Raw genomic sequence first — 17062 nt, 5'->3', positions numbered from 1 at the left:
TTAAACCCTTTTTTATTTCGCTATTTGATAATTTGGACACAAAACAACAGTTACATGGTTACATGCCATAAAAAACAAGTACTAGTAATACATAGACGGCGTGCATAAAACTGAGTCCACAAACGTAACGTCTTTAAATTACTAAAATCATTTACGACGTCGGCAGAAAACGTAAGCGTAACAAAAACACTGGACACTAAGTTTATAACATAATTTTAAACATAAACGTTTAACATATTTCTTTTTTTCGAACAACAAAGCACAGCAAATGCACATTCTGGAAATCTAAAAAAATATATGCTAAGAACATTGTAATGGAAATAATTAGCGACTTTGCCGTGGACGCTATTCATAAAATAGCGTTAAAACCTCATTTCTTTAAACTGTAAAATAATCGCTGGACATTTAACAAATTCAAGTGTTCAGCCTGGACTATCGAATAATTCATAATTTGCAGATTTTTTAAAACCCCTTGTAATGCACATTTTGAATATCAAGTCATTTCGAAATAAGAAAATAACAAGTACATATTTTTATTTACCGATTCTTCCATTTTCTAATATTATTCTTTCTTAATTACTACTTCTTACACATAACGAACTACAGTCCAAACGCATAAACCATGGCCGTTTTGGATTTTTTGTTTTGTGAAGTTCATTTGATGTAATAGCCCGAATCCGAAAAATTCTATTGTACGAAAATGCGTTTAATTTATACAAATTTTATGTCAAAATCTCTATTTTATGCTCCTTTAACGTTACAAGTTACACACATTTTTGCCGTTTTCTCCATGTTCGTTTCATACTTTATAAATTTAATTTTGATAACCTGTTTACTTTTGTGGATTTTAATGGCTAGTTTTATCATTTTATCTTAAAAAAAAACCACTTCCAATTTAAAATATATGTTTAACGTGGTTGTATAAACTTAAGCTACTTTTAAAAGCGCATTTAACAGTTGCCGTTAACCTTGTGCACGCTGTCTCAACATTATAATCATATCAATATTGAAGAAAGCAAACAACAGTTTGATCAAACGCGATTGCATTCACAAGAAAAATGTTTTTACGTATAATCAATCTCGGTATTTGATATATATAAATTTAAAATTAATTGTCAGTATTTAACGATAGCAAAAGCCGATTCAATTAGAGAATCAATTACGTTGTATTATTCTAACGAAGTAACAAAACCTCAGGCTGTGAAAAAGACAAAGGGCTTAAAATCTCAACGGTATAAAATTCACTTTTCTGGGAGCAAGAAGACATATATTTGAAATCCCCTGAAACAGGTGTAAAGTCAAATTGCGGACGATTCTTTATAATTTGACTGTAAATAAAACTATGGTTCCTTTAATTGTATCATTTTGTGGCTGATAGCTGACCATGCAAAAGTTAACATACGAAGGATACTAATCGTCTTAGATCACATCGGTATAAGTATAGTTGACGCTGCGAAATCAAATTTTTACTCCATCCATACAAATCGGTACTGATGAATATAAATTAATGCACAGTATACCAACAAAATATTGCCTACAGATTATAGCAAAAACTGTCAATATAAAAAAAGAACGAATGCAGTAAATGCAGATATCACATGCCTGTTATTTCAAGAACCTAACCTGGATTAAAGTTAATGCAAAATGCATGTAAATGTTTTTGTCATTTCTCTCTTTAATTTCTACAATCATCCAATGTTTGAAATACATCATTTAAGTAATCATAAACACAAATGAAAATTCGGAATGCAATGGAATAGAGATCAATAGATCTCTTTAAAATATATTCTGTTTTTTAAAGTCTATTTTGAGGAGTAGTTTTGGCTGGGAACAGTTTATCTAATGTGTCAATATATATGTTCCTGGTTTTTGTTAAACGGGTTTATTAATCGGAGTTGGATTATAGCTGAAGTCCTTTTACCAGAGACCTAGCGATGGACTTCTTGTTGTAGCTAATTAAGGAATACAGAATTTAGGAACTCTTTCTTACGAATATAACGGTTAAAGCTACCATTTCAAATAACAGTTCTAAAATCAGAACGGTAATACAGCATCCATTGATTTTATGTGCAAGCAATTTCCAATTACATTCTAGAAGTTTTTGAATATCGGTTGGAACTAGCTGTTGGCTTTCACGAATATCGTTGGGCATTTGCCCTGAACACCCTGGAACATCAGAGTGGATTTGCTGTTTCCGTCCTGGAACATCGATTCGGATTTGCTGATGACGTAAGCGAACTTCGGTCGTAGTTTCTTCTTGACGTCCATGAGATTCGGAGGAAAATAGGGAGCTATGCTCCTGTTGAAGGCTTTTGCATTTGCATTTTCCAAAAACACTTTTATATAGAATCATTAACCAGTAAATATCATTTTCATTTTTGTTATATACAGAAATGGTTATAATCGCCATTATAGTTGTAAGAACACTGGTTATAACTTTTATAAACAGCAATATCTGGAAAACACTCACGTGGCTACTTGGCGGAAGTATGTCAGCAACCATTGTTATTACCACAACGAAGGTTAAAAACAAAGTAACTGCAAGGGAGGTTCGTTCTCCAGAATCAATCGGCAAAATAAAGACAAATACATTCACAAAACTTACAAGAAAAACCGGAAAAACTAAACTTATACAAAGAAAAAGCGGCTTACGTTCAAATTGAATATGTATGTTTACCACCACAGAACTCATACTAGGGGGCGATGATATAGTTAACACATTTCTAATTTTCCATTCAGAACTCGGAGCTGTTTGATAAGTTTCATTTGTGATAGAGATAGATATTCCAAAAAATTCTTCATACAATTCAATACTACAGGTCTGAGTATCAAAAGGAAAATAATACATGTTCGCTTCGCATGCAATATCAAAAACACCTCCTGCCCAAACTGTAGCTGCCCCATTATGTTCATATCTAACTAGATTCGTTTTTTGATCAAAATCATTATCAAAAGTAAATATTGTCCTTTTCTGGTTACTGTTTCCAATTATTAGTTTTGGTACCCATACATTTTCTATAGGTATTAATAAAAAATCTATGTCGTTATCTTCTGTTTTATTCCATGTGATATAGGCGAGTGACTTATTTCAAAAAGACGCTTAGTTAACGACTTTAATGCACCCACCTAACACACGGCTGTATTATATATCATTCGAAAGCTAATAATCTGTACTTTCTGTTTTGCCCGGTCGTAAAAAAATCGTACGGTGCATTTTTTGTTAAATCAAGGTCAAAGGTCATGAATAAACATTTCAATTTTTGCGATTACTAAACAAAAAGCCATTTTCTAATTCTTGTACCATAAAATTTTTCAAAAGATCATATGAACTTTATGGAACATGATACATTATTTCTAAATCACAAAAAAATACAGGTTAGATGCGCAATATCTCCCTAAAATTGAAATTTATCGCAAATCTTAAAAAAATAAAAAATTGTTCCAAAAGCAAAATATATCTTATAGGGAATCGATATTTGTATGCTAAAAAATAGATAAATGTATATGTTTTAGGTCAGGGAATATTTGTTTTGAATTTTAAGATGCAATTATTAATTATTGTTCATAGAACAGCCTTCTATTGAAGTGTTTGCAGTTGCCCAAAAATCTGCCATATGCAAATAGCGATCTTTTTGTTATTCTATGTTAAGATAGCACATCGCTTATTGTCAATATCAGGGAGGAGAATGATTTTCCATAATACAAATAGGGGTATTTGAAGTTCGAAAAAAAAATATATATGAGCTAATTGAGGTAAAAATGTGTTTTTTACGAAGTCAAACGTATTAACTTTTTGTAATCATGTTTAAATGCAAATATGACTTTTCGACTAAATCGTAGGTAACATTAAAAAAAAGTAACATTGCTTAGAAACACTTGGTTGTCTAAATAGGGATGTAAACGAACAAAATATAATGCTGCTGCTTCTTATTTAGTCTAAAACCGTGTTAGTAATATGAAGTGTGTTTAGAAGTTTAATCGCTTTAATTATTTGAATAAAATATGCTTTGAGTATTTTCAACATAAACTTTTAAAATACAAATGCAGGTCATTGTGTATGCAAAACACTATAAGCAGTTGTGAAATAAAAAAATGAAAAACTTGAATACCCTTCCTGACCACATAAGATCATTCGCTGTTTTAGGCAGTGATCGTTTTCATGGTGTGCTGAATTTGTGGACTGTTGTTCGTCTCTTAGACTTTAATTTTATTTTGTTCATGGTTTTAATTAAGTTTATCTAATTCATGGTTTAAGATGTTGATTGTCCTTTTGGTATTAATTTACTTTAAAGACATTAACTTGCAGTAATGAAAATCGGCAAAAAAATCGCCTCAAAGTAAAGTGAAAAAGAATAACGCAATAAGACAAATATCCTCGAAAACAAGTTAATTTGCTCACGGTGATGTATATATAGAACAAAATCGTTATTATGATACATTTAGCTACAATGATCTACAATTTTAAAACCTTTGACTACTTGAATAGTGACGAAATATATCAAAGGGACATCAAACTCATAATTGAAAACGAACTGACAAAACGGCCAAAAAAACAAACACGACAAAGCAACAGTATACAAAACACAACATATAAAACTACAGATCGAGTAACAAAAAAAACCCAAAAATATTTGGGGTGAATTCAGGGACTCCAAAAGGGTAAGCAGATCATGTTCCACATGTGACACCCGTCTTGTGGCTCATTTAATTACTAACTCGGTGCCAAGCCTTAGTGGGTAGGTGTCATACAAGGCAGATATGACGGTATTTTGGTAATGTCGATTGGAACTTATCAGTCGTCATCTGGCGAAACAAATATTTTATAATTGTCAACCAACTCGTAGTGGCGTCCATCAAATTTTCAAAGGGATGATTCCAACTTTGCATTTGAACTTTGGTTCAAAACCATGTTCAAACCACCACTTTTCTTCAAATGTCCAGTACAAAGTCAGGCATATGGCAGTTGGTATCGAATAATCTGTTTCTTTGTATGTTGGCGTTTGTTTTTGTAGAAGTTCAGTGTTTCTGTTATACCGTTGTGTTCCTCCTGTATATATATAGTTGATGCGTATTCCTCGTTTTTGGTTTGTGACCCGGATTTGTTTCAGTTTCTAGTAAATCGATTGATGACTTTTGAATAGCGGTATACTATAGTTGCCTTTATTTAACCTCATTGTGAGCAGTTACGCACTATCACGAAAAACAAATCGTGAACGTACATGCAAGCTCTAGAAAATTGTCTCAACTTGGAGAAATATACTCCACAAGAAGATGCCGCGAAATCGCGCGGAAAGTGTTTAGATAAATAGTTTCATTTAATTTCGGGGCAGTACGTCGACTGAGCATTCAAAGACAAATTAAGGAAATGCAAAACCCTACATTTATACGACATATCATAAATATTTCCGACTTGTTATTGTCTCAGAGGAGTTGAGGCTCAATGAATTCGGTCTCCTCCTTTAGTAGTTTAGATATGCAGGCGTTGCTATAATGTTGCTACATAGAAATTACTAATTTATAATTTGGTAGTAAGGAGTGTTTTTATTGGTTGATTTATGCTCATCTCTATTGTCGTTAAACTTGTTCTCAACCAACCCTCATCGTCGTTTTTAAGATACGTGATAGAGTAAACTATATCTGTTGAGTCTTTTATTTTCAATTTCAATGGAAATTATGAGTCCAACATTGTCACAAATTTGGTACTATTCAGTGAGATGACATCATCTATATAGTTGAAAGTGAAATTTCAAGATGATGGTGCTTCTTTCCAGTCCTCATCAGAAACTCTTGCATGAATTCATCCTCGTATGAAAAATGGACTAGTCATTCAAGCTATTCCGGAAGTCTAGTTGTAACTAGAATCGTTGCGTATTAATGGATTTTTTTTCTTCAAAATTATTCTTATTTGCTGTATTAATGCATTTAAACAATGAACAACGCAATTTAATCAATCAAGAAGTAAAGTTTTATAATTTGTTTCCTGGTTTTCAATTCTTTGAAATTTCAATTTTCATCAATTATTTTTCTATTTATTTTTGTCTAGATTGTCAATTTCCTTTTTTTATGGTTCACATTAAATAAATAAAAGGGTTTTTTACTATATCAATGTTTATGATGAAGCTACAAATCAAACAATTAGAAAAGTCGAAAGATGTTCATTTCTGTCGGGTAGTTTCAATGCATATTGCAATCACTAGTTTCGCCCCCTTTATTTCAAGCAATAGTATGATTCGCGCACTTATTTTTTACTTTGAATTTTTCAGATTCTTTAGAATTTGTTTATTAATTCTTATTTTGACCACATACAATGTTTAAATTGCAAGAAATGCTTAAAAGGTGTTTTTCGCAGATGGCGGTATTTGGGGCAACTGTATGGGTTGTTTGGTTTGCTGTTTGATTAAAAGTAAGCATAATTTTAGGAAATTTATGATGTCAAAAACTTCTTTGATAGTCATTACAGGGTTTTACTTAGTTTAAAGTGATTAGCAGTTGCATCAGAAAGAAAAATTTGTGTTTTTGCACATTTTCTTAACTTTTACTCGAATTTCAGGAACATGTGCTGTCTATCAAAAACACGCTTTAAATATATAAAAATACATTTGATTAATGACTATTAATCTCTTTGCTAAAAGTTTAAATTGTTTGCATATGTGAATTAAGTATATAAAAGTCATATTATGCAATCAAGTTGAAATCTTAACCAATATGCCCTTATTCGTCCTTGGCCTTTGATTTTGATTTGACGGAAATTGCATCGTACGATTTTTTTACGACCGGGCAAAACAGATAGTACAGATTTGTAGCGTTCAAATGATATATGATTTAGCCGTGTGTTAGGTAGGTGCATTAAAAATTTAATTTCATGGTTAAAGTCACTCGCCTAATATACATATCATACCACTGTAACGAAAAAAATCCAAGTATTGATAATATCCCCTCGACTTCATCGAACCTTAAAATGAGGTCGATGAATGGCTGTATATTTACGTCGACATAATCATATTTGTTTATTGTAGGTGGTATATTCTTGGTAGTTATTCAAAAGTTGCTCCGTCAGGTGCCTAACGCTTTGATAGTAAGTCATTTTTCTAACATTTGCAGATCTAGTATTCATGCTTACATGAGCAAATAAAAGAGTGTAAAATATTTTTATCATATTAGTATTGTAAATGTTTCTTACATTAAATTTGTATTGCAAGATATATACTTGTTCAGCTCCATTTGAATGATGCAACGCTGATATAAAAACATCCGGTAAGTTCAACTATATTATTTCATTGGTGGTGATGACGAGAGGTTTTTCACGACCTTTGACTGGCTATACATCATTGGTGGTTATGCCACAGGTTACCAATTAGGGAACAGTCATTATTTACCAGCTTGGGGGGGGGGGGGGGGGGGGGTAATTTTTGGGGGGGTCAAAATATTTTTGATGAACATATTGGGGGGGGGGTCAAAAAAAATGTTCCAATATTAAATGGGGGGGGGGGGGGTCAATTTTTTTCAAACAGAATTTTCAACAACTACAAAATTTTATGTTCTCCTTTCTTGACACTGTGGAATTGCTTTTTATATGTGTTATCTTGGTTCATGTATACATGCTTCTAATAATTGGATTTATAGCATCAATGACTAGCACAAGAGGATATACCACATGGGAAGTTAAATAGATATAAATTAGTTTGACAAATATCTGATGTATTTATGACTGTGGTTCTGCATCAAAAATAAATACTGACATCTGATTAGTATCAGATAAGTGTGATACGATCAAGCAATAATCTTTGCCTAATGCTACATTTAATCTGAATGTCTCACCCTTTTAATACATAATAGAGCATGAAATAGTGACCTATTCCAGCTGCCCGGCCATCCCTACAAATCAGTTACATAGTGAGTGGGCTGGCCTCTTTGGGAGATAATATTGACTTTATGCAATTTGTTTATCAACACAGTCTTATTTTAATTAAAGATGGATAGAGAAAAGAAGGAAAATGCTAAAATATTTCAACGTAAGCCTTATATAGAAAAACGATTTTAAAAAGAAAACTTCAAACAAAATATTGTGAAAATGATATTCGGATTTCTCTCCATCATGCTCTACATTTTTTGAAAATCGACAAAAATTAAATGGATACATGTATGAAGCACAAAACTCAAAGTTTGATTTTCGTTCTCTGCTGGCATTACTTGCTGTTTTAGATCATCTTGAGTGCAGCACACTTATAGAATTCCAAGATGCTTTTGAGATTTATTCATCTTTTTTTGAACATCAACCAGATAAAAATGTTTTTCGGGACAAGATATTGGATGTTGATAAAGGACTAGTTTGCTGTTATCATGGTTATTCCATGCACCCTTTTGATAAAGTAACATACATTTCTTGCGGCAGTGTAATGTTTCAAAGAAAGAATTGTTTCTTAATTTGACAGTATCAAATGATGAATTTACATTTACTTCCAATATCAATGGATTACAATACATATGTAAAAATACAGTTGAGAATGAAACAAATAACATTGATATTGATCAAGTTTGTAACATAGGGGTAAAACTTGCAAAAGCTCTCTTTGTTTTATTTGAAAAAAATGTTTTCACACACACAGCCAAGTGTCTCATCCTTGAAAATGTATGTGACAGTGTTGAAGAGAGATACTGGGCGTTGTATGAAAGCAGTCATGAATGTTAGAGACAGGGAGTCCCGAGAGTGTCGAGATGAAAGTGAGAAAGATTCAGATGAAAGTGAAAGTAACAGAGAAATGAGTGATCATATGGAAGATGTGAGTGAAAGTGGTGAAGAAGTTGAACAAGAATAGGTTAGTCATGTTTCGTTGTTTATATTTAAAACTTGTGATGTTGTGTAAATATGTTTATAAATGCATGTTTTCATCTTACAATAAAAATATGCTGTTAATTAAATGGTTTAAATCATTGATAAATAATAGCACCAGATGGGGGGGGGGGGGGGTCAAAGTTTTTTATTAACTACATTTGGGGGGGGGGGGGTCATTTTTAAATTTACAATATGACTGGGGGGTACATTTTTATTTCGTTCATTTCGCTAAAGAATTCCCCCCCCCAAGCTGGTAAATAATGACTGTTCCCTTATATGAATCCATGGCAATTGAAAATATTGAATTTCTGATAATTTAATGAACACTGGCCCATTGGATAATTTAGTTAATCTACAAAATGCATTTTATAATGACATTAATTGATTAAATATTAATAAGCAATAAAGATTTAATAAGATGAATATGATACCTAGAAGTAATACTGAAAACCACAATGCAATTAGCTCTTCTCAATTGAAAAATGCAAAGTTCATTGCCCACCTCTGATAGTGGGATTTTCTCTTTACATGTAGACCCATTGGTAGCCTTGGGTCATTTTGTATTCTTTTGTCGGGTTGCTGTCTGTTTAACATGATCTAAGTTTTAAATCCTTAATCTGTTATAGTTTTAAATTGACTATCAAGCATTACTTTGTTGTGTGCCCTTTCCATTTTCCTCATGAAAAAAAAGCTCAGATTTGAGTTGCAACCGCAATACATTTGATTATTTCTTTATTCTTTTAAATGTTGTATAATTTTTATTGAAAACAATGTTAAGTTTATTTTCCAGTTCTGATTATGTCTTAAATCATCTTACAAATGATGAATGGAAAAAATAACGCAATCAAATAGCAACAGAAACAAAATGTTAATGTTTAGATTGCAAAAACTGATAAACACAATTTACATGTCAGTTAAATGTGATTATACGAAAAAATCCAAGCTTAGTGACCTACTTTTACTACATTTAAGTCAGCAATAAGTAAAAACGAAACAAGCTTATGTATTCAAAAGGGGTAATACAAACTGATCAAATCAAACGTTATCAACCAAATGATCGAATGTAGAAATAACCTTCATATTCATGAATTTGTACAGGCATTTTCCCAAAAAGGTGGATTAAACCTTGCTTCAAATTAGCTATATCTCCTTCTCATAATAGTTGTTAATATTTCTGTTATATTAACAAAGTTAGGTGTGAAACACAAACAGACAGAATATGTTAATGTGATTTTAATTGCGATCTATCAGCCAAACTGTGTAAACAGATATTCCGACATTCAACACAAATGACTAAAAAATTCAAACAAACATACAAATAACTGGAACGAAGACGCCAACAAAACAAAGTGTAGTTGATGGTAAATTTGACCTCAACACGATTGCTGCATTCCTTCAACCAATGACAAGAAAACTTTTAAGGCAAATATTATACATGAAGATGATGAAAAGCTTGCTCTAAAACAGATCAGTACATCGGGGCCGATTTTAATTTTTAACGTGTTTGCTTAGAGTTAATTATTTACTCGAAACATGTCATAAGATCTGTCGCATACTGTTTTTGTTTGTTAAAACGAATAATGCGCGGGTTTTTACGAAGTACCTTTAAAATCTACATCTACGCCACAGTGAAGATCTATACAAGTCAATTTGTGCAGCAATTACAGAAGATAGCAGATGTATGTTTCAGCAATTCGTAGCGAAGACTACATATGACACAAAAATCTACCTGTCAATAATAATTATTTATTTTTTTCTTTCTTGTCATTGTTTTGCTGACATTTATGGAATATTAAATTGTTTCACAAAAATCACCAATTATATCCAAATCGTATCGCTCTTCATTTACGGCACCGCCACATGCTCTCTATCACCGTTTTGTAATTTATAACCACCTTGAGCGACAGGAAATGTTAACCCTCGGAATTTGCCAATGTTCTTGCTGCTCAAATTTTAGATTTTGTGTAGCGTTTTCATGTGCGTCTTTTTTTTGTCCTGTCATCATGTTAAACTACGTACGCGTTGATAATATCATTAACACTATACATATAACAGTATATGCACTATAAAGATCAATAATCAACAAATATATTTTTGAGCAGAAAGAAGGTTCATTCTATGGTCATACAAGAACATTCTAACTTTAAGTGATTCAAATGTAGGTCAATATCTTCATTCATAATTAACTTATGATTTTACTGAAATAATTAGTTGCAATCGATTGAAACATTTCCTGGGAAATAGCCGACAAAGCCAGATGTATTCTTATACAAAGAACCTTTTATGCCATTTAACATGGTTAATAAAGCAACGCATTGATATTTAAGTGTACAATTCGATGAAAATCATAGATTTTACATGAAAAGAGTGCCGGATCTTAAGAGAAACCACTGCGTCCGTCATACCCTCCAGTATTTATCCGTCTGTATGCGAATCTGTATGGAGTGCAAAGATTATTTGCCAAGTATGCTACCAAAAAAGCACTTTACGGGTGCCAGATTCGGGGTTTAAAACAAAAATGATTCTATTAGAACAACCCTGTCACTAAGTCTGATGGTTTTTAAAAGATTGTCTAGACGTATAAGAACTGATGGGTGTCATAGTTATACATTACTAAGGCTTTTCTACCTCAGGAATAGCGTAACTGGTGGGTCTTTTGTAGACAAAACGCACATTGTGCGCAAATACAAAATTGTAATCCTGGTATCTATGATAAGCTTTTTATTGCTATTGCATGGTTGGTTCAACATTGAAAGTATTTTCAGTGAACGCAAGTTACCGTTCTTCGAGCGAAATTACAATTAACCGCAAAGAGCAATTTCGCTTCGTATTCTTGTACGTAGACTTTTTGAACTAAAGTTTTTTAATCATTGAAACTATTGTGCATGGGATTTTACAAATGATTGTGTTTATTTAGGCTACGAATACAGTTAATCTGACTAATTAACACAGTTAATGTTTCAGCTCAGTCGTTAATCTTAATCACTATAAATGTGATATACTTTATAATGCTACAGTCATTTTTGTATTATAGTCTTTCATTTTTGCTTATGTATTTTGCCAATAGTGTGTTTATATGCCATTTTGATTTTCTATGTCGAAATATTTGTTCGTTTTTACAGTGATGAAGATTGTAACATAATGTTGACTGTTGTACCCCAATTTTGATATTTTTACCTATTCTCTTTGACAATGTGTGTTTACTCACATATTGGTGCAAACATAATGGAGTTCTATACAATTGTCAAACAAGTGAGTGGTTAAGCTAGCTATGAAACCAGGATTTAATACACCATTTGTATTAAAAAAAACCTGTCTGTACCAAGTCAGGAAAAAGTAAAATCACAAAAATACTGAACTCCGTGGAAAATTCAAAACTGAAAGTCCCTAATCGAACTGGCAAAATCAAAAGCTCAAACACATCAAACGAATGGATAACATCTGTCATATTCCTGAATTGGTACAGGCATTTTCTTATGTAGAAAAATGTCAGTTTTTTTTCTATTTGGGCAATACTATTTATCAAAACGAGTGAAGTGTACGTGTCAGCCGTAACGAACTTTAAGCAAAATAAATTTTACTAGGTGTTTCAAGAATATTTAAGAGATTATTTGCGTGTTACATGTGGAGCATTATCTGTTACATGTAACCCTGCTAGAGTACTTGACATTTTACATTCGAGTTTTTTTTATGGGTCCTTGTTTTTGCATGCTTTGTTGCCTATACTGTTATCAGTTTGATGGGTCCTTGTTTATGCATTTTTTTGTTTCCTATACTTTTATCAGTTTGATGGGTCCTTGTTTTTGCATTTTTTTGTTTCCTATACTTTTATCAGTTGGATGGGTCCTTGTTTTTGCATGCTTTGTTTCCAATACTTTTATCAGTTTGATGGGTCCTTGTTTTTGCATGCTTTGTTTCCAATGCAGTTATCAGTTTTTGCATGCTTTGTTTCCTATACTTTAATCAGTTTGATGGGTCCTTGTTTTTGCATGCTTTGTTTCCTATACTGTTATCAGTTTGATGGGTCCTTGTTTTTGCATGCTTTGTTTCCAATACTTTTATCAGTTTGATGGGTCCTTGTTTTTGCATTTTTTGTTTCCTATACTTTTATCACTTTTTGCATTTTTTGTTTCCTATACTTTTATCAGTTTGATGGGTCCTTGTTTTTGCATGCTTTGTTTCCAATACTGTTATCAGTTTTATGGGTCCTTGTTTTTGCATGCTTTGTTTCCAATACTGTTATCAGTTTTATGGGTCCTTGTTTTTGCATGCTTTGTTTCCAATACTGTTATTATGTTGATAAAATCCGGAAAATGATTTAGACTGTTATCAGTTTTTGCATTTTTTGTTTCCTATACTGTTATCAGTTTGATGGGTCCTTGTTTTTGCATGCTTTGTTTCCTATACTGTTATCAGTTTGATGGGTCCTTGTTTTTGCATTTTTTTGTTTCCTATACTTTTATCAGTTTGATGGGTCCTTGTTTTTGCATTTTTTTGTTTCCTATACTGTTATCAGTTTGATGGGTCCTTGTTTTTGCATGCTTTGTTTCCTATACTGTTATCAGTTTGATGGGTCCTTGTTTTTGCATGCTTTGTTTCCAATACTGTTATCAGTTTGATGGGTCCTTGTTTTTGCATGCTTTGTTTCCAATACTGTTATCAGTTTGATGGGTCCTTGCTTTTGCATGCTTTGTTTCCAATACTGTTATCAGTTTGATGGGTCCTTGATTTTGCATGCTTTGTTTCCTATACTGTTATCAGTTTGATGGGTCCTTGTTTTTGCATGCTTTGTTTCCAATACTGTTATCAGTTTGATGGGTCCTTGTTTTTGCATTTTTTGTTTCCTATACTATTATCAGTTTGATGGGTCCTTGATTTTGCATGCTTTGTTTCCTATACTGTTATCAGTTTGATGGGTCCTTGTTTTTGCATGCTTTGTTTCCAATACTGTTATCAGTTTGATGGGTCCTTGATTTTGCATGCTTTGTTTCCTATACTGTTATCAGTTTGATGGGTCCTTGTTTTTGCATGCTTTGTTTCCAATACTGTTATCAGTTTGATGGGTCCTTGTTTTTGCATGCTTTGTTTTCTATACTGTTATCAGTTTGATGGGTCCTTGTTTTTGCATGCTTTGTTTCCAATACTGTTATCAGTTTGATGGGTCCTTGTTTTTGCATGCTTTGTTTCCAATACTATTATCAGTTTGATGGGTCCTTGTTTTTGCATGCTTTGTTTCCAATACTTTTATCAGTTTGATGGGTCCTTGTTTTTGCATGCTTTGTTTCCAATACTGTTATCAGTTTGATGGGTCCTTGTTTTTGCATTTTTTGTTTCCTATACTGTTATCAGTTTGATGGGTCCTTGTTTTTGCATTTTTTGTTTCCTATACTGTTATCAGTTTGATGGGTCCTTGTTTTTGCATGCTTTGTTTCCAATACTATTATCAGTTTGATGGGTCCTTGTTTTTGCATGCTTTGTTTCCTATACTGTTATCAGTTTGATGGGTCCTTGTTTTTGCATGCTTTGTTTTCTATACTGTTATCAGTTTGATGGGTCCTTGTTGTTGCATGCTTTGTTTCCAATACTATTATTATGTTGATGAAATCCGGAAAATGATTTAGACTGCGTTTGGCCCTAGTAAGACTCACCAGTGACACTTAAATCAAAACAAATTCAAAACCATGTAACAGGCCAAGTCAATGATGATATCTTAAATGCTGCGACTATAGAATGTAAGTGATAAAGATAAAAATAAGATGCTGTTTCTTACCTTGATAACTTTGATGATTATCATGATGGTGATCCTCGTCACCATAATAGTGACTATCATGATCATTGTCATGACTACCATGAGCATCGTCGTGACTATCATCAGCATAGTAATGACTATCATGAGCATCGTCGTGACTATCATAAGCATCGTCGTGACTATCATGAGCATCGTAGTGACTATCATGAGCATCGTCGTGACTACCATGATCATCGTCGTGACTATCAAGAGCATCGTCGTGACCATTATGAGCACCGTAGTGACTATCATGAGCATCGTCGTGACTATCATGATCATCGTCGTGACTATCATGATCATCGTCGTGACTATAATGATCATTGTTGTGACTATCATGATCATCTTCGTGACTATAATGATAATCGTCGTGACTATCATGATCATCGTCGTGACAATCATGAGCATCGTCGTGATTATCATGAGCATCGTCGTGACTATCATTAGCATCGTCGTGACTATCATGATCATCTTCATGACTATCATGATCATCTTCGTGACTACCATGATCATCATCGTGACTATCATTTGTATCTGATTAATTACAGATGTTGAGGAGAATAGAGATCTACGATGTTTATACTGCTTAATCATTATTTATTCATTATGTTCGAAAACAAACTGAATGATTGCATTTGACCTTTGATGTTATTATTTTGTACGCCGATGCGCTTTTCGTCTACCCAAGAATCATTATTGACGTTAAAATAAAACAAAAGTTTCAATATCATACCAAGTACATGAAGTAAGAAGTTGATGACCCAAAATTCGCAAGGTTTTGTCGAATACATATAATGTAAGGTAACAAAAACAAATATATAAATAAACGTAACAGTAGAATACCGGTGCCATGAATAGATTGAGAGAAAACAAATCCAGGTCACAAACCAAAACCGAGGAAACACATCACCTATAATAGGAAAACACAGGAACACTGAAGTTCAACAAAAACAAACGACAACTTACATTGAAACTAAATATTTGATAACAACTATCATATTCAATATACAAAGCATAGGCGTTTGATAGGCTTATTTCAACATATTTATGTTACAAACTCCTTTTCAGTCTTTTACTTTTTCATCAATAAAGGCAACAGTAGTATACCGCTGGTCGAACTTCATTAATCGATTGAGAAAAAATAAATCTGGGTTACAAACTAAAACTGAGGGAAACACATCAAATATAAGAGGAGAACTATGACACAACAGAAACATAACACTAAAATGTAACACACACAGAAAAAATATCGTTTCATCTCGGCAAACTACAAATTATCTTTCAGTGCTTTTAACTAGTTCCTTAACTATTATAAAAGAACCTATCAATAAAAAATTGAAAACAACACGTTTAATAATTTATCCGTCCGAAGCGTTTTTCTGGATTTATCTTCATCAGGAACACTCAAAGCCAAAGATTTGAAAGCCGAGGATGTATAAGTACCGAAACAGTTGAAGAGCTATATGACAAAGATAAAACCATAAAAAAAACCAAAATCCATCTAAGGTCAACTTGCCTGAGGGAGTTGAAACCTTAGTTTCTTTAGAATTTCAAAATTTATAAACGGAAAAATTTAGAAAGGTTTGTTATAAATCATGTCACTGTCAGTACCGAAGTACTGGCTACTAAACTGATGATAACTTTTGCAATGAAATATATGGAAATGGTGGTACTACCTATTTTTTTTTAGGGTAAACCATTCTTTGGATGTTTTAGATAAATTACGTGCTTTTGGTAGTCCTTTTGATTTTGTTGACAGTTTTGATTTTTGAAAAATTTTAATACTGGATCACTGAGAATGATTGTTAAAGGATGTGTTGTGAAAGTTTACCTTGTACAACCAAGAACATATGCAATGGCCAATCCTTTGCTGCATAGATGCACTAAAGAAGTGGCTATTACTCAATAAATCGTCTGGTTCCCGTTTTAAATTGTCTACATTTTAAATTCGTAGAGGTACAATTCGGTGTTGTCCCTAGCTATTAAAGTGGGAGGAATGCCACAAAACCAGGTTCAACTCACCAGTTTTTCCCCTTAAAATGTCTTGTACCAAGTCAGGAAAATGGCCATTGTTATATTACAGTTCGTTTCTGTGTGTGTTACATTTTAATGTTGTGTTTCTGTTGTGTAGTAGTTATCTTATATTTGATGCGTTTCCCTCAGTTTTAGTTTGTAACCCGGATTTGTTTTTTTCTCAATCGATTTATGAATTTCTAATAGCGGTATACTACTGTTGCCTTTATTTATATCTAAATTCTTAAATCGTATTTGCACTCTTTCGCTTCAAAACTGTTCAATTACATTCAATAAAATGTTCAATAAATGTTGGCCATTAACATTTTGATTTTTCCAAGGATATTAACTCGAAATGGTGTTGCTAAAATTTGAATTACAGAACCGATATTAAATTACGGCGGGGCGTTGTAAATTACGACGGAAAAGGG

At 32.8% G+C, this 17062-nt stretch overlaps 2 protein-coding genes across 4 annotated transcripts in view; one reads left to right on the top strand and one right to left on the bottom strand.

The window, feature by feature from the left end:
- LOC139502078 (monocarboxylate transporter 12-like) overlaps window positions 1–17062 on the top strand; it is a 54491-nt gene that overhangs the window by 24645 nt on the left and 12784 nt on the right. For 2 of the 3 annotated variants that reach the window (XM_071291420.1, XM_071291418.1), the window contains exon 2: window positions 7017–7075. The exons of the other annotated variant lie outside the window; for it this stretch is intronic. The gene's annotated coding sequence lies outside the window, so the exon portion shown is untranslated. The remainder of the gene's footprint in view (window positions 1–7016; window positions 7076–17062) is intronic. 3 annotated transcript variants of the gene reach the window in all.
- LOC139500414 (uncharacterized) lies at window positions 9181–16468 on the bottom strand. Its single transcript, XM_071289154.1, has 3 exons — window positions 16450–16468; window positions 14604–15152; window positions 9181–9185 (listed from the first exon to the last, which is right to left on the bottom strand). The coding sequence occupies exons 1-3, from the start codon at window positions 16466–16468 to the stop codon at window positions 9181–9183; spliced, it is 573 nt and encodes a 190-aa protein (XP_071145255.1).

The sequence above is a fragment of the Mytilus edulis genome, chromosome 13 (genome assembly GCF_963676685.1).
Source record: "Mytilus edulis chromosome 13, xbMytEdul2.2, whole genome shotgun sequence".
In the NCBI taxonomy this organism is placed as follows: domain Eukaryota; kingdom Metazoa; phylum Mollusca; class Bivalvia; order Mytilida; family Mytilidae; genus Mytilus; species Mytilus edulis.
Note: the sequence above shows the minus strand (reverse complement) of the source record. Positions and strands in the feature narration are given on the sequence as shown.